Source organism: Staurois parvus, unplaced genomic scaffold (assembly GCF_062004578.1).
Source record: "Staurois parvus isolate SC_StPar_1 unplaced genomic scaffold, SC_StPar_1.0 ptg000927l, whole genome shotgun sequence".
Taxonomy (NCBI): Eukaryota; Metazoa; Chordata; class Amphibia; order Anura; family Ranidae; genus Staurois; species Staurois parvus.
The window spans coordinates 322984-348008 of NW_028318723.1; the positions used below are offsets into that span (position 1 = coordinate 322984).

Consider the following 25025-nt stretch of genomic DNA (forward strand, 5'->3'; position numbering starts at 1 on the left):
ACTTTTTGCTATAAAACATGTCCAGTAAAAAAAAAAAATGCAAAAATCAAATTTAGTCATAAATTTCTGCCAAAATGCATTCTGCGACATGTCTTTGCTAAAAAAAAAAAACAATACGTGTAAATTAATTGGTTTACGTGAAAGTTATAGTGTTTACAAATGGCGGGAAAGATACTGGGATTTTTAGTTTTTTTTTATACTAATAATGGCGGCGATCAGCGACTTATGGCGGCAATCAGTGACTTATGGCAACCAGCGACTTATGGCGGGACTGCGGCGGACATTCTGACATTGGGGGGTACTGACTTGGGGTCACTGACATCCCCAAAAACACCAATACAGTGATCAGTGCAAAAAAAAAAAAAAAAAACACTGACACTGTACTAATGGCACTGGGGAGGAAGGGGTTAACTTTATTTTGCAGGGAAGGGTTATCTGTGTGAGGGGCGTGTTTTACTAGGGGGCGGGGTGTGTACTGCAGGGGACACCGCTGATCGAGAGAGAGAAACTCTTCTTTCTTGATCAGCTCGTCCTAGAGCTGTCAGGGAAGTGACAGACAGCACAGCTACTGCAGCTGTGCTGTCTGTCACTGTTTGCCGCCGATCGCCGGGAAACAGCCGGTAAGGACTGGCTGTGACCCCGGCGACTGACATCCGCGGCAGTGATCGACGGGACAGAAAGGGCGGCGGTGCGCCTCCTATCTGTTTAAAAAACCACACGTTTTAAAACGTGGTTTTGCCTGCCTGTGCCGCCCTGCCGCCGTATTTATACAGTGGCAGGGCGGCAAGTGGTTAAATATCCATACCTGGAATTCATTTTTAAACATACAAACTCTTTAAGATTCCCAACAAAGTTTTCTCACTCTGCCTTAGGAAAATACCCGACCCTGAGGACAAACGGTATTATAACGGGAGGCTGCCTTCTGCATAAATGTTAATCATGTATACTTTCCAATCAGTGAAACACTACTGAAATGAAGGGGCGATAAACCCTTAAACAGCTTAAAAGACTTTGTAAAACCACAAATCACCTCTGACATGCTTTATTTTGTCATTTCAGAATAAATATAGACCGTCTTCTGCAAATGTTGCTTCAAACTGTCCATTACCATATCATACATCGTTATCATACATTCAATGATCAGCTCACATTCAGTATAAAGTGGACTAGTTTGCTTTCCTTAGCATGCCTAGATTAACCCCATTGGGGTTGCAAGCGCTGATGGGATGCTGATTTTCAGCATGTCTCTTCAACAAAATCGAGCCGTTAGCTGTACACACCGAAATTTGGCTGTTTTTTTGGCCAGTGTACCCAGCTTTATACTGCTGACAACTGTCAATAGGACAAAAAGTGAGAGTGAAATCTCCCAAATAGGGATACAAGTGGGGAAAAAAAAAACAAAAAAAACCAAAACCCACAGTTTCTGATCCTTTCCTACACCTTTCACAACTAAAGAAAATAGAATTGAAGTCCTGCTTCAATTCAGTTCTTATGTAACCCAAAGAGAAAGAGGGAAAGTTGCTGCAAACCATGCTGGAGACAACAGGCCGGCTGGTTACCCTTTGTTTACAGCCGGATAGTATATACATATCAAAAATTTTTTACAGTTCAGTCATTCTGCTTGTGTCAAGGCTGTAGCCCAAATTTCACTAGATGGTGGCATGGGCAGTACCCACCCACGAGGAATACTACTGGCATCAGGATGGTCAGGTGGAGCCAAAAATTGATCCCACTTGTGTCTGAAAGAAAAGAAAAAAAAAAAAATTACTTCTTAAAGAAAGCGAGATAGTCATTTCTTCCTCATTAACCCCTCTGAGCCGGCGCCTCCCGGCCCTTTAAGAGTTTCAGAAGCCGGGAGGCAGGGCGGGGTTTTAGGGTCATGTGACCGCGGTGATTCGCTGTCACGTGATCAGAAAATGTCCCAATTGCAAGAGGAGATCAGGACCTTTCCGTGAGTCACGGACATATGTGCTGGGAGCGCGCAGGGCGCACACTCGCAGCACATATGTATTTTCAAATGGTACGCAAATATGCAGCCGCTCAGCGTCAAGGCCCAGATGCCGAGAGGCCGCATATTTGCGTGCACTTGGCGTTTAGGTATTAATACTGCAGCTACAAAGCTGTCAAGATACCAATATGTAGGTTCTCACTACTAATTTGGTTTTGAAGGTCCCCTGACGAAGTCTCATGACCTAGTGATGTAACTCGTCAGGAGGACCCAAAGACATCACACCACAATCAAAATCAGCAGGACACCTTCTTGGAGAGGTACCGACAGGCTGTATTCTTGAAGGGAAACATTCTGTGATTTTTGAAGTGCACCAGATTCATTGCACATGTCTATGTGAGTGGTATATTAGTGTTTTTAACAAAAACAGAGCTGGGAATACACAGAGCGCTATCAGCATCAATCTTTTTTGGGTAAATGGTGACATTTACCGATTGCGCAACGGATCAAATTCAAAATCCTAACACTGACGTACAAAGCCGTCCACCATACTGCCCCGAACTACATCACCGACCTAATATCCAAGTACCACCCAACACGCACACTCTGCTCCTCACAAGACCTCCTTCTCTCTAGTTCCCTGGTCTCCTCCTCCCATGCCCGCCTCCAGGACTTCTCCAGGGTGTCACCCATCCTCTGGAACTCCCTGCCCCAACCCATCAGACTATCACCTACTCTCCTCTCCTTTAGGCGCACCCTGAAAACCCACCTCTTCAGGGAAGCCTACCCCACCCCCTGCTAACTTGCCGATCTCCTCCACTCTTCCTACCACTCCATCCCCCACAGCTATCTCCTCCTGTGCCACCATCCCCTCCCTCCTAGATTGTAAGCTCCAAGGAGCAGGGCCCTCGATCCCCTCATGTTTTGCATTGTATTGGTATTGTTCTGTCACATGTTCTGTCCCCCTTTGTAATGTACAGCGCTGAGCGAACTATTGGCGCTTTATAAATACTGTATAATAAGAATAATTATCTCCATGGTTGGCTGAGGATGGAGGAGGATTAAGTTTACAGTGATTTTTGCGGTGGTTTTGTGTTTTTGCACACGAGTCTTTGACACATTTTTTCATGCGTTTTGCATTTATGGGTTTTGTTTTTTTGGGGGCAATTTGTTGTTGAGCAGATTAAAAAACGCGAAACGCACCAAAAAAGCACTGCATGCTTTTCTGCAGCGTCTCCTTTGAAGTCTATTGAACCAAAAAGTACTGTATCCTTTCTTTGTGACATCTCATCACCTTCTCCCAAAATGTGATATATGAAGGACTTTACCATCACTTTAAGGACTTTTTTTCTTTGTAATATTTTCTTTTATCTGCCAATTATGAGCGATTAAGCGCTGCATCTTGTATACTTTTACCTTTATTGTTACCAGCAATTTTATGTCAGCTGCTTTATTCTCTCTGTTAGACATTTAGCGCAGAACTACTTTTGTTATAAACATAGGGCTATGCTTTGCCGATTATCTTCTAGGCTTCTACATCTTCTAGGTATGCCAACTGCCACCATTCTAGAGCAAGAACGCAGCACAAACAAGAAAAAAAATGATTTTTAAAAGTGCTAGAAAGGCATTCTATTTCTCTCTGTATTCCTGTTGCAGAGTTCCCCTCGCTTCCTGTTTGGCAAAACACTGTCAGCAGGATAGGAAGTGAGGATAAATCTTTCAGTCAGAGCCAGAGATAGCAGTAAAAACCTGACAGGGGTTTCACCCTTCCCTATTTTACACAAATCTATGAAAACATTTTGGCTGGATATACATTTTAAGTGACAAGAACCTCCAACATGAAAAACTGACAAGCGTTAAAACATGAATGAACAAAATATCCATTACATCCTGCAGAGGCTGGATACAAGACTCACCGGATCTGGACAAGAGACACAACAGAGTGTTCAGCTTGGAGGTAGTACTGACGGAAAGGCTGGTGAGGGTGAAGAGATGGAAGCGGCTCTATCATGAAGAAAAAGAAAGTGAAATTGGTGACTTCAGTATCAAACACATTCTGGGGCGGAGGTGAGGTGGATCAGGCGGGGGCGGAGGTGAGGTGGATCAGGCGGGGGCGGAGGTGAGGTGGATCAGGCGGGGGCGGAGGTGAGGTGGATCAGGCGGGGGCGGAGGTGGATCAGGCGGGGGCGGAGGTGGATCAGGCGGGGGCGGAGGTGGATCAGGCGGGGGCGGAGGTGGATCAGGCGGGGGCGGAGGTGAGGTGGATCAGGCGGGGGCGGAGGTGAAGTGGATCAGGCGGGGCGGAGGTGAAGTGGATCAGGCGGGGCGGAGGTGAAGTGGATCAGGCGGGGCGGAGGTGAAGTGGATCAGGCGGGGCGGAGGTGAAGTGGATCATGCGGGCGGAGGTGAAGTGGATCATGCGGGGCGGAGGTGAAGTGGATCATGCGGGCGGAGGTGAAGTGGATCATGCGGGGCGGAGGTGAAGTGGATGTCAAGCACTTCTCAAATACACACAAGTATTTATTTTCTGAGCATAGGCTGTGAATTTGAACAAAATATTTAACCTCTTGGCGCAGATGCCTTCCGCCCCTTTAAGAGTTTCAGAATCCGGGAGGCAGGGCGGGGTTTTAGGGTCATGTGACCGCTATGATTTGCTCTCACATGATCAGAAAAGGTCCCAATCGAAAGGGGAGATCGGGACCTTTCCGTGAGTAGCGGACATATGTGCTGGGAACACGCAGGGCGCGCACTCTCAGCACATATGGTATTTTTTTAATTGCACGCAAATATGCGGCGGCTCGGCGTCAAGGGGTTAAAAATGTTGACTGAAATGTTAGATGTCCTACACTAGGCAGAAACTTTAGCGCAGCACACACATTGTAATCTGATTGTGCGATCAGTTTCAGATCTACCAACAACTATGTAGTCAAAGGTCAAACAACGGAAGAGAAACGTTCCCAGCTCAGCTTACCAACCAGCCTGCAAACAAACCGAATTGTCCTGTCTAACAGTATGTGTTAAAACAGGGGTTTAGTTAGCACACATTTGCAAACACATGCATAAGCTGCAGAGCCACGTCACGGCACCCCGATATTCTGTAGTTCCTAATTCTACAAATTTTCAGAGCCCCATAGTAGAGGCACATGTATTTAATGGAGAGATTGAGGGCAGGTGGACCTGAGAGAGCCCACCCCCCCCCCCTTAAAGGTACAGGAGCGCACTGGAGCATAAAGCACAATGGTAGCCAAGGTGTCCAGTGCACCCCCTCACCAACAGTTCAACAAATGGCCACTGCTTAGTCTATAACTGGCCTTCACAGCTTGCTATGAAGGCCAGTCATAGACAGGAGCAGTGGCCATTTTTTGTAGGTAGTCAAAGGGCCTGCCCGATTGACTACAAATTGATTGGATAGTCTTGGAACCACATAGGTTTGGTAAATCTAAAGATGATTGTACAGAGATTGTAACATGAAAGGTGACCCTTAGGACCCATTCACACCATATGTAATGGACTGCACTAGGCAGCCATGTTCAGTGCCGTGCGTACATAGACAAAGCAACGTGTGGTATGTTCTGTTAGTTCTGTTCATACCACTGCATGCAGTGCTGGGGACTGAAAAAGAAAGTCGATCATGCTGTACTTTTTTCAGCGGAGCATATGCAACGTAGTACACCGTATTGCAACTTAACCCACTGTAGTGAAGAAAGATGAAGGACATTTCACTTTGTGCCAGTTTGACAAAGTTGAAAAAAAAAAAAAAAGCAAGGGGTGAGACGTGTCATTTACAGCACTGCTCCCTCCACAGCGCACACCAGCAGTCACTGTGTTACTTTGGCCACTGGACTGAATAAGCCCTTAAAAGTAGAATTCCTGCCCAGCACCAACTACCCTTAAAAATGCCCCCTTCTTTCCCAACACCTATGCTTACCTATTATCAGGGCTGGCCACATGATCCTCACATCAACTAGTGACGGCTGCAAGGGAGAGGAGAGCACTCAACATTTGGTAAAGCCGGGACATGGTAACGTCACCAGGGGCGGACTGACCATTTGGAAACTCGGGCACGGGGTCAGTAGGGGGCCCCATGAGATGCCCCTGGTACCTTTTTTCATAGGCTTTTTTGAGTTTGGGCAAGGGCACAGGGGCCCCATGATCCCCTATTGCCCGGGGGCCCCATGAGTGGTCAGTCCGCCCCTGAACGTCACCCATAAGTTCCCATGTCCCAGCCACTGTTGGAACTCCCTCCTCTCCCCTGCAGCAGCCGCTGGCTGAAACAGGGGAGTCAGATCATACGACTAGATCAGAGCAGGCTGAAAATAGGTAAGTATATACATCTTTCTAACAGGTTAGTCAGCATAGATGTTAGGAGGGGACATTTTTAAGACAAGTTAGGTTTAGGATGAATTCTACTTTAATGAAATGTCACTTTATGACATGTCAACCACTTTACCCAGGTGGATGTCATAGGATGTCCCAGGAGTGGTTATACTGGAACGATACCTGCACCTGAAGGCAGGGGTGCACCGAAATTTCAGTGGCCGAAACATTTCTGCATAAAACACGCCTATCGGCTGTTATGAAAAAAAAAAAAAAAAAAAAAAGCACCGATACAGGTGCCGAAAATAACCCTGCCCCCTCGCTGCTGCCGCCCCTCACCACCCGCCCCCCTCCCACTCAATGGTTTCTCAGGTAAGGCTGAGAGCTACCGAACAATCTGGTGCTGGGCATAGAGATTAGAGAAGGAAAGATGGCCTCCACTCATCTCTATACCTTTGGAGGACCAGAGCGATGTCACTTCCGGTTCCAGCGCCTTGTAAAGCCCTAGATCAATGCTTTTTTTGATGTAATGCTTTACACTCTAGGAGAGATGTGGGGTCTTATTGACCCCATATCTCTCCATAAACAGGACCTGTTATTATTTCTATCACAAGAGATGCATGCATTCCTTGTGATAGGAATAAAAGTGATTACAAATTTTTTTTAAAAGGGACAGTGCAAAAAACAAAAAAAAAAAAACAACAAAAAAAAAGATTAAAGTGCCCCCGTCCCCACACATAGTGGTGAACACATACGTAGGCCACGCCCACATACGTAAGCAATGTTCAAACCACACGTTAGGAACGTCGAAGCAAGAGCAAAAATTCTCGCACTAGACCTCCTCTGTAACTTAACACTGCTAACCTGTAGAAAATTTTAAAGCGTCACCCATGGAGACTTTTTTTTAAGTACCATAGTTTGACGCCATTCACGAGCGTGTGCAACTTTAAAGCATGACATGTTGGGTAACATCCGCTTTCATATTTTCCAAAAATTTGGGGTATATATTGTGTTTTTTTCATCATTAAAAAGTGTATTTTTTCCAAAAATATATATTAATTTTTAAAAACTGCCCATTTCAGTTTTCGGCCAAGTGCATCCTGAATTTTCGGTACCAGAATTTTCATTTAGGTGTACCACTAGCCCGAAGTGGTTAATAAAGATGAAACTTAAAAAAAAAAAAAAAAAAAAAAAAAAGGGAAACCATGCAATGTGTTATTTACAACAAACTGGCACTGCTCTCTTGATGGTGCACCACAGCACTCGCTGTATAACCCAGCCACTGGTGTGAACAAGCCCTTACTAAATGTGAGGGGGAAAAAAGAAAAGGAAAATGATAAAAGCAAAGTATGAAAGGAAGTACTATGTCAGAACAAAGAGGGCTGAGGGCCACAGGAATATACAGGTAAGATCTAGGACTGTTAGAAGAAAACCTGCCCGTACCATCATCTCCGAACAATACGGAATCAAGTTCTCGCTGCTTTTGGAAAAATTTCTCTCTCTGTTTTTTCAGCCTCTTGTCTTTCTCCCGTTGTCTCTCTTCTTCCTGCTCTCCCTCCAGAATGACCCTGAGGGCCCTCTCCTCCGCATCATACAGGGCGACACGTTTGTGGACCAACCTGCGGAGCCTGGATATGTGATTCTTGAATGTTTCATCGGCACTAGGTGGAGGACTGACACCTGAAAAATGAGCAAAAACAGCCAACATTATGTAATAACTGTTCCTAAAACCTCATCCTCATCATGGAGCGAGTGTCAGTTCTGGCGCGCACACACACATATATGTATAAAACACAAGACACGTGGAACATGGGGGATTAACATACAGCCCAGAAAAAGCCACTGCCAAGAACAGAGTCCTTCAGAATCAGAAGGATGTTCAGCAGTCCCATTACTTTTGTGAACAAGTCGTTTGCATGTCTGTAAATGTGCTCTGTGATACAAGGTTCCATCTACATTATCCCCTCTTTGTTTACAGCTAGATTTGGCCTGACTACCAGTTCTTCGTATCAGTCAGCTGTACACTGCAGTTACAACTTTCTAAAGTGATTGTAAAAGGACAGATGCGTGGCAGCAGGGGCTGTTGACATTGGCCACAAGTTGCTGACGCCCAGCAGCAGTTATGTAGGCCATACATGGGTCGAATTTCGAACACATTTGTGACGGGAGTCACTTTGGGTAGGGGGGCCCATGGAACCAAGCTCACTTTGGAGAGGTGGGGAGACCCCTGTCTCAGCTCCCCAGATCCCTATTATGTGTAAGTCACCCTGTGCCTGTTAGGGGTACAGGGTGATCTGTCCTAATATTGGGGTGGGGGGTTGTCGATTGTTTAATGCCATGTGGTTGCATCCCATCGTTCTATTGTGTGTCTTGCTTGGGAGCAAACTATTATGGAATGTATGCATTTATGTGTATCGGCTTGGTGGGGGGGGGGGGGGGGGGGGGGGGGGTGTCTCCAGCAGCCCTCCCTCCTGATCGGACTGTCTGTTGGTGTGTCTTTTGTTACTAAATGTAGATTGCCCCACCCTTTGTCATTATGGAGGGGGGATTGTCCCGAGTGTATAAAAAGCCAGTTCGAGTTTAAATGAAGAGTTCCATGTTCAGACAGACTGGTGTTGTCTACTCTTGTTTGGTCAGCTGTGGTGTCTGTGGTCGGTGTTCAAACGGGGAAGCGTCACAGCTCATGTTCATTTCTTTTTCGTTTATATTTCCCGTACGATTCTCCCATCATTGATTCGAAATTCGTTCATCTTTCAAAAAATTTCCAACATGCCCAATTACTCAAGTTCGATGGTCACACGAAAATTGGCCGTTTCTGTGACCCACTAATGGTGCGAAAATCAAACGAAAATTCCTAGAAAAGATTTTCGAAAGAAAATTCTTTCGGAATTCGACCCGTGTATGTCCGGCTTTAGTATTCATTTTGGGAATGACAAAAGGAGGCACATTACAAGCTAAAATATTCAGGAGATATTATTTGACCTGCTATACCAGGGGTCTCCAAAGTGTGGCTTGTGGGCCGAATGTGGCCCTTGGCTTGACTTTGTCAAGCCCTTGAGGCACTATTCTTTTTACTGATAGGAGGCGCCATTCCTCCCACCGACACCATTGATGGGACGCCATTCCTCCCACCGACACCAATGATGGGGCGCCATTCCTCCCACCGACACCAATGATGGGGCGCCATTCCTCCCACCGACACCAATGATGGGGCACTATTCCTCCCACTGACACCAATGATGGGGCGCCATTCCTCCCACCGACACCAATGATGGGGCGCCATTCCTCCCACCGACACCAATGATGGGGCGCCATTCCTCCCACCGACACCAATGATGGGGCGCCATTCCTCCCACCGACACCAATGATGGGGCGCCATTCCTCCCACTTGCTGGACAGTTTGATTGATTAAAGGAAGTTAAAAAAACTATCAAAACCTTAAGAAAATTAATATGGCCACCAAATCTAATGCAGGCCATAGACTGGTTGAAAATCGGCCAGAAAAAAAAAAATGGCCAATTTTCGCACAGTTAGTGGGTTAATTGGTCAGCCGTTTCTTGGGGTTTTGGCACATTTTTTTTAACCGTAAAGTTGGAAATTCGCAGCCGATTTTGACTATCGGCCGATTTTCACGGCAATAATGGGCAAATCAGCCGATCGTTTTACCGATAAAAAAAATCTGCGCATGAGCCGTGACCTGCAAGAAGAAGAAGAAAAAGAAGAAGAAGAAAAAGAAGAAGAAAAAGAAGAATTCCAGTCCGCTATTATATTTTATATGAAAAGTCTTGCAGTTGCAACAAATGTATCTATTTGTATCTGAATAAAAACATATGTGACCGAAATGGATGCAAATAGATACATTTGTTGCAACTGCAAGACTTTTCATATAAAATATAATAGCGGAACTCTCTGCAAGGGACAGAAGTAATTAAATGCCGGCCGTATATGGGACGAAAATAGGCCGATTTTTTTTACTGTCAGTGGTAACGTGGGCCGATCGAACAACTGATTTTTCATTACCCGCCTATGGCCTGCATAAGAATTGGTAAACTGCAATTTGATACATTTTTGGTTTTGTGTATAATACCACTTTAAAACTGCTGATATATATATACACACACACTTCTCACCTTTCCTTGCAGCAGCCTCTTTTCTCAGCTTTCTCAACTTTTCCAAGGATTTCAGCATATCCAGCATTTTTTTGGTATCGGCTTGTTTTCTCCTCACCTCCCCAAGTACACTGTCAGCAGCAGCTTTTAGTTCCCGTTCCTGTAATGATGTGTAGAAAAAAGTTAGTTTCACTTAATTAAAGTGTTCTATCCACACAGAATGTGCAGAATACAAATTAGAACACAGGACCAATAGATCTCGGCTTTCTGAAATACTGTATAGCAGTGACAGACAAAGAATGTTCAAGAGTAAATGTAATTTCCAAGTGTAAATGTTTTTCCTAGAAGCAATCAGGATCTTGACGTTAACAGATATATAATGTATAAGGACGTGTACTCACAGGGTTATGTCTATATAGGGGCAGGGAATACAACAAGCTTTTACAAAGAATTAGCAAAAAATAAATAAAAAAGATATTTGCACTGTTCAAGCATTATGGCCACCTGAAGAATCAGCAAGTTCTAAAGGAGTGTTGGCTGTGCGCACCCTCCTGCACCCCCACTGGCTGGCTCTGTGTACCCTCCTGCACCCCCACTGGCTGGCTCTGCGCACCCTCCTGCACCCCCACTGGCTGGCTCTGCGCACCCTCCTGCACCCCCACTGGCTGGCTCTGCGCACCCTCCTGCACCCCCACTGGCTGGCTCTGCGCACCCTCCTGCACCCCCACTGGTTGGCTGTGTCCACCCTCCTGCACCCCCACTGGTTGGCTGTGTCCACCCTCCTGCACCCCCACTGGTTGGCTGTGTCCACCCTCCTGCACCCCCACTGGTTGGCTGTGTCCACCCTCCTGCACCCCCACTGGCTGGCTGTGTCCACCCTCCTGCACCCCCACTGGTTGGCTGTGTCCACCCTCCTGCATCCCCACTGGTTGGCTGTGTCCACCCTCCTGCATCCACCCTCCTGCACCCCCTCCCTCGGCCTGACTGTGTCCACCGTCCTGCACCCCCACTGGCTGGCTGTGGGCAACCTCCTTAACCCCCACTGGCTGGCTGTGGGCACCCTCCTTAACCCCCACTGGCTGGCTGTGGGCACCCTCCTTAACCCCCACTGGCTGGCTGTGGGCACCCTCCTTAACCCCCACTGGCTGGCTGTGGGCACTCTCCTTAACCCCCACTGGCTGGCTCTGTGCACCCTCCTGCACCCCCACTGGCTGGCTCTGCGTACCCTCCTGCACCCCCACTGGCTGGCTGTGGGCACCCTTCCTGCACCCCCTCTGGCTGGCTCTGCGCACCCTTCCTGCACCCCCTCTGGCTGGCTCTGCGCACCCTTCCTGCACCCCCTCTGGCTGGCTCTGCGCACCCTTCCTGCACCCCCTCTGGCTGGCTCTGCGCACCCTCCTGCACCCCCACTGGCTGGCTCTGCGCACCCTCCTGCACCCCCACTGGCTGGCTCTGCGCACCCTCCTGCACCCCCACTGGCTGGCTCTGCGCACCCTCCTGCACCCCCACTGGCTGGCTCTGCGCACCCTCCTGCACCCCCACTGGCTGGCTCTGCGCACCCTCCTGCACCCCCACTGGCTGGCTGTGTCCACCCTCCTGCACCCCCACTGGTTGGCTGTGTCCACCCTCCTGCACCCCCACTGGTTGGCTGTGTCCACCCTCCTGCACCCCCACTGGTTGGCTGTGTCCACCCTCCTGCATCCCCACTGGTTGGCTGTGTCCACCCTCCTGCACCCCCACTGGCTGGCTGTGGGCACCCTCCTGCACCCCCACTGGCTGGCTGTGGGCACCCTCCTTAACCCCCACTGGCTGGCTGTGGGCACCCTCCTTAACCCCCACTGGCTGGCTGTGGGCACCCTCCTTAACCCCCACTGGCTGGCTGTGGGCACCCTCCTTAACCCCCACTGGCTGGCTGTGGGCACCCTCCTTAACCCCCACTGGCTGGCTGTGGGCACCCTCCTTAACCCCCACTGGCTGGCTGTGGGCACCCTCCTTAACCCCCACTGGCTGGCTGTGGGCACCCTCCTTAACCCCCACTGGCTGGCTGTGGGCACCCTCCTTAACCCCCACTGGCTGGCTGTGGGCACCCTCCTTAACCCCCACTGGCTGGCTGTGGGCACCCTCCTTAACCCCCACTGGCTGGCTGTGGGCACTCTCCTTAACCCCCACTGGCTGGCTGTGGGCACCCTCCTGCACCCCCACTGGCTAGCCGTGGGAACCCTCTCTAGCTTCCTGTGTGCACCCTCCTGCACCCACACCGGATGGCCATCTGCACCCTCTTGTTCCCACACTGTGGTTCTGTTTACCACTGCATCATTACTGTGGAAGGAACCACAACTCCCAGCAGGGAACCTGACACCCAACACATGGAATTGTGTCAGGGGTGAAGTCAGAGTGGAACTCCAGATAAATCATTTTCTGTTTTGCGATAAAATGGGGGAGAGTTACAGCCCCTGTTAGGTTTCTATCACCATCTGGGAAATTCCTTCTATCCGCAGTAACAATGGTCTTTGGGACATTGAGATTATAATTAGATGCCTCGCTGAAATATGGGGGCTCCCCTTAGGGCCTATCGATACTAATGCATTGTGCGATTTGCCGCAAAGCACAGTAAAATGAGTATGGCAGTGCAGTGTTGTGGTCTTATTCATTGGCACCCCAACTCGCTAACACAGGACTAAGCAAACAAGTCACATGCTGGTGCCCTGCATTGCAAAAAAAGGGTGAGGTCAGTTTTGGCTTCATGGTTTTGTGCCAATAGTCCACTGAAAATGAATGGCCGGCCTGAACACAAAGCTCCTCTAACATGTAAATTGTTGATCCAGGGAATATCCGATTGCCTCTCGGGGGATCAGGAAGGAATATTTTTTCCCTGTAGGAGAAAATTGGATCGTGCTTTGCTGGTTTTTTTTTGCCTTCCTCTGGATTAACTGTGGGTGTAGGATTATAACTTTTTGTTTTGTTTTATTAATGGTTGAACTGGATGGACTTTTGTCTTTTTTCAGCCAGACTATGTAAATTATTATAGTACAGGATTTATATAGCACCAACAGTTTGCTCAGCGCTTTACAATATAAATGGCCCTTCATGCACCATTGTGGATTCCAGCACATCTCAGATTTCAGCAGCAAGCTTTGTCAAAACGTAGGCAGCCTATAGATGAAGACCATCAGTGTGACTACAGTTAAAGCAAAGCTGAAGTTCGGTATAATTATTTTTGGGATACAGCGCCATAAAAGGTGGAAAGAAAGAAAAGTGCTCGATTCCCCCACTGCTATTGTGCTCTGCCAGCGGAAAGCCTTACCTGCCAGCAGAACACAATGATCACTGCTGGCAGGTATATAGATACACACATACATTGGGCAGCACAGTGGCTAAATGGATAGCACTTCCGCCTGGCAGTACTGGGGTCGTTGGTTCGAATCCCAGCCTCGGCACCACCTGCCTGGAGTTTGTATGTTCTCCCTGTGCCTGCGTGGGTTTCCTCCGGGTACTCCGGTTTCCTCCCACACTCCAAAGACATGCTGGTAGGTTAATTGGCTCCTGTCTAAATTGTCCCTAGTATGTGTATGTATGAATGTGAGTTAGGGACCTTAGATTGTACGCCCCTTGAGGGTTAGGGACTGATGTGAATGTACAATATATATGTAAAGTTCTGCGTACATTGATGGCGCTATAAAAGTACCTGAAATAAATAATAATACATTAAACATCAGCTTTAACCACTTCCGGGCCACAGATGTACCCGTATGTTGCTGGAATTTCAGTGGTTGTGCGCTGAAGGCATCACCTCGGTACTGTTTTTTTTTACAGCTGGTGGTTGGCTCTCTTGTACAAACAATTGGACCAGCTGCTAGACGCTTGATTGCTTGTACAAGCACTGGGAGCGGACGCAACACCGCCCCCCCCCCTCCAGATCTCCCTTCCCACCAGGAGTCCCAAGCAACCAGCCAGCGCATCCGCCGGCTGGCCAGACAGCCAAAGCCAGAATCGGCTTGGATAGGCTCTCCTTTATTGAAAACCGGAAGCGATGACCTGCCATCTCGGCGCCATTTTTAAAGATCTGAAAGCATTCAAAAATAGTGATCTTGGGGTTCTGAATTGTTCCAAGGGCAGAGGAGGGATTTAGGGTCTCATAAAATACCTGTCACGTGTTTATTGTTGTCACAGTGGATGTTTATATTCGTTGTGACCAGGGTGGATAAAAATCAATGATTAAAAAAAAAAAAAAAAAAAATCGGATTTTTATTTTTTTCATTTAAATCGGATTTTTATTTAAATCAGATTTTTTTAAATAAAATGCTTTTTGAGGAAAATATATTACTATCCAAAGGTTATTCCATCATGAAATAAAGATTAGTTTTTTAATTATGTAGAATAAGGCTGCATATGTTTAATTTTTTTGGTACATAAATTCCATGAATCCATTCACAATGTCATGCTCTTCCAGGGGTTTTTGTAAGATTATTGGGCAGTTTCTCTGCCTACAAGATATTATCACAGATGCTCGGTTTACTTTTGCAGTTCTCAAAACTGAATTGGACTCAGCGGAGATCACATGCCTCTTCACAGCAAAAATGTTAGAACATGAACAGAGTTAAGAAAAAGACCTTCATCCTAACTTCTACAAACCTATGAATACAGAATCAACCCCTTCACTGCTAAGTTTCAAGAAGTTCAGTGAATAGAATAGAAACAATATTTTTCTGATTGTTTGGAGTGGAATAGATCTGCACAAGAAGAAAGTGAAACTAAGTGTGAGGAGGAGGAAGGGGCTGACAGTCTAAGTTTCCTAAAATATATATACCGTATTTTTCGCTCCATAAGACGCACCTAGGTTTTAGAGGCAGAAAACAGGAAAAAAAAAAGTTCTGAACTAATGGACTGCAGACATAGTACAGGAGATGACCAGAGACTGCGGACAGCACAGGGATGACCAGGGACTGCGGACAGCACAGGGATGACCAGAGACTGCGGACAGCACAGGGATGACCAGAGACTGCGGACAGCACAGGGATGACCAGAGACTGCGGACAGCACAGGGATGACCAGAGACTGCGGACAGCACAGGGATGACCAGAGACTGCGGACAGCACAGGGATGACCAGAGACTGCGGACAGCACAGGGATGACCAGAGACTGCGGACAGCACAGGGATGACCAGAGACTGCGGACAGCACAGGGATGACCAGAGACTGCGGACAGCACAGGGATGACCAGAGACTGCGGACAGCACAGGGATGACCAGAGACTGCGGACAGCACAGGGATGACCAGAGACTGCGGACAGCACAGGGATGACCAGAGACTGCGGACAGCACAGGGATGACCAGAGACTGCGGACAGCACAGGAGATGACTGCTGACCTTTGGGGAGGGGGGGGAGCGGGTACCTGAAAATTTGACAGGTACCCGCTCCTACTTCCGCAGAGTAGTGTGGGCGCTCGGCGTGACAGCCAGATGCCCAGTGCGCATGAGCAAGAAGCACTTGCGCTTTGTGATTGGTCCGGCGGCTTCTGGGATCTGTCATGTGTCCCAGGTACCGCCTTACCATTCACAAAAAGCACCGCTTCTTGCGCATGCGCACTGGGCACCCGGCTGTCATGCCCACACTACAGAAACCGGGAAGACAGCGCACCGCTGGATAAAGGAACAGGTAAGATCAAAGAACAACTCCGCGGAAGTAAGAGCGGGTACCTGTCAGATTCAGGTACCCGCTCCCCCCCCCTCCCCAAAGGTCAGCAGTCATCTCCATAAGGTCCCGCTGCAGAGCTGAGCGGCCGGCCCGGTATTCTGACACGGCCGCGGTGGAAATACCGGACCGGCCGCTCCATATTCGCTCCATAAGACGCACTGACATTTTCCCCCCTTTTTGGGGGGGAAAAAAAGTGCGTCTTATGGAGCGAAAAATACGGTATTTTGTTTAGCCAAATTAGTTACCAAACATGGATGTTTAAGCAAATCACAGATGCTGGAATGTTATTGTTTCAGTTGAATAAATCTATTTAAATTGTTATTATTAAGGTAATGATTATTTTTCTCCTTCCTAAGTACAACAGAAAAGTTGTCCAAATATGAATGATTAACCTATTAAACTAGGGATAAAAACACTAATATGAAAAGTTGTTATTCTAAAAATCTTCATCTACTTGTATATTAAAGTTATAGCAGCAAGAATTAGTCTTTATGTAGAAAACTAGGATTTACATCAAGCCTTACTGACTAGTGATTTAAATCAAATCCCCCCTGCTTGTGACAGCAATAAAAGTGATGAAAAAAAAAAAATTTAAAGTGACAGTGTAATAAAACAAAAAAACTGAAGTGCCCCAGCACTCGTGCGCAAAGGAGCATGACGCGTCGGACTCACACGCATGCAAACGGCAATCGCCACAATCGTCAGATCACGGGAAGTAATTCTAGCACCAGACTTCCTCTGTGAATATTGAGTGGTAACCTGTAAAAGCTTTTAAAGCGTCGCCTATGAATAGTTAACTTTACGACGCTTGTTGCCGTTGGACGGGTATGCGCAATTTTAAAATATATGTTTGGCGGTTCAAAGACATTTTCTAGCAAAAAATACTAATTTTAAAATGTAAAAAAAAGTGACAGAAATGGCTTGGGGCTGAAGTGGGTAAGAGATCTAAGCAGGGATTTACTTCTGTAACAAAAGGCAGGTCACTATAGCCCACCTATTAGATGCTCCTAGAAATGGATCTTATCCTGGTTGCAAATTAGCAAACAATTTCTACTACCACTCTCCTGTAACTAAAGGAAAAACTTTTTTTTTTTTTTTTTTTTTTTTTTTTAGTTTTGGACAGAGTGGAGAGGGATGAGACCCCCTGTCAGTTTTTATGGCTGTCTGTGTCCCCCATTAGGGAGATTCCCCCTCTCGGTTTGTCCTGTTTACTAGTATCATTGAAAGTTGATACCAGAACGGTATCAGATCAGAACCCCTTCAATGGGGACAGTAGTTCTGGTGACACCCCAGGATTTCTTCACTTCAGAGGGATTTCCTCTCACTTCCTGTTCGGCTGTGGTACAGGAAGTGAAGGGAAATCTCCTCTATGGGACACAGATGGCAAAAAATAAACTGACGGGATATAACACTCCCTTACTCTAGCCAAAATGAAAAAAAAAAATGTCTACTTTAACCCCTTCCCAACCACCCTGGCATCCTCTTCAACTACTTGCCGTCCGGCCTATGGTCAAATGACAACCAGGCGAACACTTCGTCCCTCCAGGAGGGCGTCAAATGACGTGCTTCCTGGATTGCACTCTGTGCGTACCTGCAGGGCCGTGCTGTGGCGTGATCTGTCACCGGCTGTGTACCTCGGACACGGCAGATGACAGATCTGTGTACCGGCCCCGTTGCCAGTACCATGTGACCTATTGTGACCAATCACAGCAGGTCACATGACAGTTGTCTACAATGGCTGGCTTCCTTTCATGCCATCTATTGTAAACAAATGTGTCTAGCTGTGAATGGTCACAGCGACCAAATGCACAGACTGAGTCAATCACAGCCCATCTGTGTCATGTGATTAGCCGTGGCCAATCACAGCTAATCACAACAAACAAAAACCCTGAACTAATTGATTTCATTCAGTTAAATGCTTGTTTATAGCCAAGGAATTCTATAAGCAATCAAATTGCGTAAAATAAAAATACTGATCACTTGTTATAGGGAACAATTCAACCAAATGATGCAAACAAAGGGGCACAATTCCTACTAATAATAAATGCCCATAGTGGTGACGTAATGTCATCACCCGCTTGCCACTACTATGCATGGGCCAGGTATTGGTCTCCTTTTCCAAGGATGCAATAAAGCCGACTACTCAGTATTATCCCTTGTAATTACTTTTTATTGATTACATGGCAGGGCACAGCAATAACTCGCTAACACGTTTCGACCAATAGCATCATGAGTAAGGCTTCATCCAAAACATGTTAGCGTGTTATTGCTGTGCCCTGCCATGTGATCAACAAAGAATCATTACAATGGATGCTATGGAGGAAGTTTTTTTCTTCCTATTGGCACCATTTTGGCTTATCGCTAACACTGTACACTACCCCCAGAGCAGATCTGGCAGTTAGTGACAGTATTGCCGATCTCTTGTAACCTGAAGTCCTCTAACCCCCCGATAACTTGGTTACTATGGTAAAATTATACTACTTTGGTCATAGTGCAGTATGAAAAAAAAAATCTTAAAAAAAAGAGAAAAAAATTTAATAAAAAATACATTTTTTTTTCCCATACTGTCACCAGTCAGTGTCCCTGATCACCGCCATACCAGTTATATGCCGATACTGCACGGTGACAGTATGTAAAAAAAATAAATAAATAAAAGTGAAAATTTGTTTAATTTCTTCATTTTCTGAAATGACAAAAAAAATTACAACTTCAAAAAAAAAACAAAAACTCGCCGTGCCTCTTATGAAATACGTCGGACTGTCTGCTTTGCAAAAAAGGGGTCATTTGGGGGATATCTGTACCATGCTGACATTTGGGGGGATATCTGTACCGTCCTGACATTTGGGGGGATATCTGTACCGTCCTGACATTTGGGGGGATATCTGTCCTGACATTTGGGGGATATCTGTACTGTCCTGACATTTGGGGGATATCTGTACTGTTCTGACATTTGGGGGATATCTGTACTGTCCTGACATTTGGGGGATATCTGTACTGTTCTGACATTTGGGGGATATCTGTACTGTTCTGACATTTGGGGGATATCTGTACTGTTCTGACATTCTTGGACCTCAAGAAATTAGATTGGCTGTCAGTACTTCAGGATTGATCAATATTCAGATCTATACCATAGTTTGTGAACTCTATAACTTTCCTACAGACTAAATAATACATCCTAATTTGGGTTATTTTCACCAAAGACATGTAGCAGAATACATCTCGGCCTAAATTTATGAACAATTATTTATTTGCAAACTTTTATAACAGAAAAAGAAAAACGTGTTTTCAAATATTCAGTCTTTTTTTTTGTTAATTTAGCAAAAAATAGTAGTGATTAAATACCACCAAAAGAAAGCTCTAGATGTGTGAACAAAATGATAAAACTTTAGTCTGGGTACAATGTTCTATGACTGCACAATTGTCAAAGTGTGAGAGCGCTGAAAGCTGAACATTGGCCTGGACAGGAAGGGGGTAAAAGTGCCCGGAATTGAAGTATTGAAAGCTTTTAAAGCCCGGGGGGGGGGGGGAATGGGAAGGATCGGTGATTGTGACCACTATGATTGGCTGTCACAGTGGTCACATGATTAGAAGCTGGTCCTGCCGGAGACATATAGGTGCAACAGGTGCATGTTAAAGCCCAGCTTTTTGCCGCAGCAAGCAAGCGTTGCCGCAGGGTAAAGGGGTTAACTAAAAGAAACAGAAGCCATGTAATCATTACCCACCTTTTTCTTTTCCTCCACCTGTTGGACACACCGCATCCTCCAGCTGTCAATCTCAGCCTCTCTCTCTGCAACGCGTTCTGCTGCCTCCTTTTCCTCCTCGCTTACTTGCCTTCTGCGCTGCCCGCGAAGTCTCTTCTTACGTATTCTACCCAATTTCAATTTAACACATTCAATAAACCCCGGCTTCTCTAGTTCCTTTATTCTTTTCGCCAGATCTCCTTTTATGTCTTTGGCTTTTTCATAATCTCGATCCCAAGAGGGTCCTTCCTCTTTATTCTTTTCCAGACTCTGACACAAGGAGCTGAGTTGTGAGACAAGGGTCAAGGCACCATATATTAAGTTCCGGGCCTCTGGTATAGAAACAGGTTGAACAGATTCAGGCTTCGAAGGAGGAAGCTTATTTCTCCGATATGTCGAGAAGTTGTACAGCCACCGCTGAAAGAGGTCCTTATTTGATGGGTCTTCCACCTGCATCTCACTTTGCCTGCTTGGGTTCATCAAACTTTTCTCATTAAAAATTTGCTGTTGTGCGAGTCGCTGATCTCTAATGATGTCCGGTACATCTTGGTGGAAAAAATTGGCACCGCCTACTTGAAAACTATTCTTACTAAAAAATGGATTGTTTTGCATACCAATTACTTCAGAAGTTGTATAAGGATCAGGTTGGTGTCCAGGTCTTATCTCCTGATGCAAGTGGATGTCCTGCCTATGAAGATTCAAAAGAGTTGTATCGTCTGACCTTTCTGGCTCCTGAGCTTGAGTCGGAATATGAGAGACCTCCTGGCCACCTTTCATGGAAGGGCCACCAAATACAGCATCCATTTGAGGATTAAAAAAAGATGGAATGGTTGGAGGATTAGGTGGAGGTCCATGAAGAGATGGAGGAAAACTGTAATGGCTTTGTACAGGATTGATAGGATGTTGAATGTTTTGAGAAGGCTCTGGTGGTAGTTGTGTAGAGCTCTGCTGTATAATACTTGGAGGTGGTACTCTATGGTTGAACATATCATTTGGTAGTGGCCTATTCAAAGATAGTGGATTAAATCCTTCAGGTTGAGAGCCTCCAAAAGATGAAATCCCAGGTTCTCGAGACTGGGGAGTTCTTTGAAAACTCTGCAAGTCTTCCACCCTGAATGTGTCTTGTCCAGGTCCTTTCTGCTGCAACTCATTCAAAAGCTGGCCTTCCTGGTGAGTTTCACCAAACTGAACATTACTGGGTTTGGATGGTGCACTCTTAAAATCACCAGACTGTGGGCCTCCACCATGATGAAATGTTCTCTGGTCAGTACTGGCCAAATGAGGAGGAATACTGACCTGTTTTGCTCCATGAAGAAATTCTCTCTGTTCCATGCTTGTCAAATGAGAAGGAATACCAGACTGGAGACCTCCATGATGAAATACTCTCTGATCCATACGAGGAAGAATATCAGACTGGAGACCTCCTTGCTGAGATATTCTTTGATCAGTGCTAGCCATATGATGAATACCAGACTGAGCAGCTCCATGCTGAGATAGTCTCTGCTCAATACTATCCATACGAGGAGAAATATCTGACTGGGGATCTCCATGCTGAGGTACTCTAGGCCCAGTGCTGACCATATGACCTCCATGCTGTAATACTCTCTGGTCTGTGCTGGTTACATCGGGAGAAATATGCAGGCTATGCCGAGATAATCTATGCTCATCACTGGTCATATGAGGAATCTCCAACTGGGGACCTCCATGCTGAGATAGTCTAGGACCACTGCTGGCCATATGAGGAATACCTGACTGAAGCCCTCCATGCTGAGATATTTTCTGTTCAATGCTGGCTATGTGAGGAGAAATATCCAACTGAGAACCTCCATGCCGCTCAATGCTGGCCATATGAGGAATACCAGACTGTGGACCTCCATGATTAAAAGCTCTCTGCTCAATGCCAGTCATATGAGGAGGAATACCAGACCTAGGATCTCCATGGCGAGATGCTCTCTGATCATTGCTGGTCATATAAGGAGGAACACCAGGCTGATGACCTCTCTGCTCAGTGTTGGTCATATGAGGAGGAGTGCCAGACCTAGGATCGTCATGCTGTGATGTTCTCTGCTCAGTGTTGGTCATATGAGTTATGCAATGCTGAGGACCTCCATGATGAGATGTTCTCTGCTCTGTGCTGGCCATACGAGGAGGAATATCTGAATGAGAACCTCCATGCTGCTCAGAGCTGGCCATATGAGGAATACTTGACTGAAATAACCCATACTGCAATGTTCTCTGCTCCATGCTAGCCATATGAGGAGGAATGCTCAACTGAGAACCTCCATGTTGCTCAGTTCTGGCCATACGATGACCACCAAGCTGAGGATCTCTATGATACGATGTTCTCTGCTCCTTGGTGAGCATATGAGGAAGAACAGCAGACTGTGGACCTCCATGCTTCTCAATGTTCACGATATGAGGAATACCAGGCTGAGGATCTCCATACTGTAATGTCCTCTGCTCTATGCTGGCCATACGGGGAGGAATATCAAAATAAGAACTTCCGTGCTGCTCAGTGCTGGCCATATGAGGATTACCAGGCTGAGGACCTCCGTGATAAGATGTTCTCTGTTCCTTGATGAGCATATGAGGAGGAATCCCAATCTGAGGACCTCCATACTGCGATGTTCTCTGCTCTATGCTGGCCATACGAGGAAGAATATCTGAATGAGAACCTCCATGCTGCTTAGTGCTGGCCATATGAGGATCACCAGGCTGAGGACCTCCATGGAGAGATGTTCTCTGCTCCTTGGTGAGCATATGAGGAGGAATAGCAGACTGAGGACCTCCAAGATGAGTTGCTTTCTGCTCAGTGCTGCTCCTGTGAGCAATACCCGTCTGAGGACCGCCTATTGCAATGTTCTCTGCTCTATACTTTCCATCCGAAGAGAAATATCTGGGTGAGGACCTCCATGCTTCCCAATGTTGGCCATATGAGGAATCCCAGGCGGTGGACCTCCATGGTGCTCAATGCTGGCCATATGAGGAATCCCAGGCGGTGGACCTCCATGGTGCTCAATGCTGGCCACATGAGGAATCCCAGGCGGTGGACCTCCATGGTGTGGACCTCTCTGACTCAGTGCTGGGCCCTATGAGGAGGAAGCCCAGGCTGAGGCCCCTCCCCTCCAGCACTGCCATAAGGGAACAGACCTGACTGCTCCTCGTGCTCTTCTACTGAATAGGCCCGTCCATGGTGAAGTGCTCCGGCTCCAGGGTCCCACACCGTCCGCGCTCCTCCCCTCCGTCCTCTGAGAGCCTCCCTGTCCACACTGCGCATTCTGAGCTCTGCTGTCCCAGGCCCGTCCATGGGAGAAGTCCGTGTACGACCCGGACGGGATAGTGAGGAGAGGCTTCCTGATACTAGTCCCCGGCTGGCCTGAATGGTCGCCGCCATAGCGAGGCCTGCTCCAAGAGCCATCGTCCTGCCGCCGCCTCTCATGACAACAAGGAAGTGAGGCGGAAGTCGTCAGAGAGCACGTGAGAAGGGCGAACCTCAGCGCGGATATTGTATATAGAGCATCACCTAGTGGCTGGAGGGTGAACTGCGACACCTCGTGGCTGGAGGGTAAACTACGAGACTTAGTGGCTGGAGGGTGAACGGCGACACCTAGTGGCTGGAGGGTAAACTACGAGACTTAGTGGCTGGAGGGTGAACGGCTACACCTAGTGGCTGGAGGGTAAACTACGAGACTTAGTGGCTGGAGGGTGAACGGCTACACCTAGTGGCTGGAGGGTGAACGACGAAACCTAGTGGCTGGAGGGTAAACTAGGAGACTAAGGCTGGCCATACATTATACAATTATCTGGAGAATTTGGTTTAGATTTACCAAAAACCATATAATAGGAGGACACACCTAAACAACACTTTCAGTTGTATCCAATTAGGCAGGCCCTTGCACTACACAGTTGAGGGTAAATCTAAAGGAAATTGGGCAGAAAATTGGAAGATAATTGTATAATGTATGGCCAGCCTTAGTGGCTGGAGGGTGAACGGCAACACCTAGTGGCTGGATGGTGAACTGCGTCACCTAGTGGCTGGATGGTGAACTGCGACACCTAGTGGCTGGATGGTGAACTGCGTCACCTAGTGGCTGGAGGGTGAACGGCGTCACCTAGTGGCTGGAGGATGAACAGCGACACCTAGTGGCTGGAGGGTGAACGGCGTCACCTAGTGGCTGGAGGATGAACAGCGACACCTAGGGGCTGGAGGGTGAACGGCACCTAGGGGCTGGAGGGTGAATGGTGAAACCTAGTGGCTTGAGGGGTAAACTGCGACAGCTAGTGGCTGGAGGATGAACAGCGACACCTAGGGGCTGGAGGGTGAACTGCAACACCTAGTGGCTGGAAAGTGAACTGCGACACCTAGTGGCTGGAGGATGAACTGAACCACCAAGTCCACATTTAAAGCCCCCCCCCCCCCCCCCCCCCCCGATCACATTAGAGTCCCTCCTACAGATCAGAGCCCCCCTTTCCATCAAAGTCCCCCCATTCTATTTGAGAGCCCCACCACATCAGAGTCCCCTCCCCATCACATCAGAGTCCTCCACCACAAAAGATCCCCCCTTCCCATCACATAAGAGTCCAAATACAACAGAAGCCACCTCCTTTTCTATTTAAGTCCCTCACCACATAACAGCCCCTCCTTCCCATCAAAAATCCTGTACCATAGATCAAAATTTTTAGATTTTTGTAAAATTAAAAAAAAAACCTCTAAAAGAACATTACTTACTTGAAAACGAACCAGTAAATAAGCTGATCTGTTTAATCGATTAGTGAGTTCCTGTTCCCACACAGGGGCTCTGGAGGTAAGGAGTCTTTCTCAGCAGGGAGTACAGAATTCATTATATTTTGTGCCAGGATATAGGCAGACACCTCGACAACCTGGGCCTGAGATCTCCGCTGATCCCAAGGAATAGTAGAACATGGCCTGTGCTCCATGAAAGGGGTGGCAGAGTTGGGAGTGTGCTCTAGTGATAGGCCTGGTGAAACTCCTGACTGGAGGGTCTCCTAGAAGGATTACATAGGAGCCCCCTATCCATTTCAGGTCTTCCATCACATATAAGTCCTCCATCTGAGGTTTCTGCTTAAGATTCCCCCAAACATATTAGAAGCTCCCCTTCCCGTTAGTTCCCAGCATCACATTGTTTCCTAGATACACAGAACATTATAGGTAAAGTTAATCCCAGGGAATATCCGATTGCCTCTCGGGGGATCAGGA

General features: G+C 47.1%; 1 protein-coding gene across 1 annotated transcript; it reads right to left on the reverse strand.

Annotated features, from left to right (window-relative positions):
* Positions 1-1026: 1026 nt before the first annotated feature.
* PDCD7 (programmed cell death 7) lies at positions 1027-23225 on the reverse strand. Its single transcript, XM_089656655.1, has 6 exons — positions 22958-23225; positions 19790-22773; positions 10396-10534; positions 7709-7945; positions 3865-3952; positions 1027-1739 (listed from the first exon to the last, which is right to left on the reverse strand). Exons 1-6 carry the CDS (start codon positions 23223-23225, stop codon positions 1613-1615), a joined length of 3843 nt encoding a protein of 1280 aa, XP_089512781.1. The 3' UTR covers positions 1027-1612.
* Between the last annotated feature and the right edge of the window lie 1800 nt (positions 23226-25025).

What these genes read in the sequence shown, in the direction of transcription:
- PDCD7 (XM_089656655.1), bottom strand. Translation starts at nt 23,225, where the DNA reads ATGGCTCTTGGAGCAGGCCTCGCTATGGCGGCGACCATTCAGGCCAGC. An exon ending in AGAGCACGAGGAGCAGTCAG is followed by an intron (nt 22,774 to 22,957) that starts GTCTGTTCCCTT and finishes GCCAGCATTGAG; the next exon opens with CACCATGGAGGTCCACCGCC. An exon ending in AGAGGCTGCTGCAAGGAAAG is followed by an intron (nt 7,946 to 10,395) that starts GTGAGAAGTGTG and finishes CTCATTTTTCAG; the next exon opens with GTGTCAGTCCTCCACCTAGT.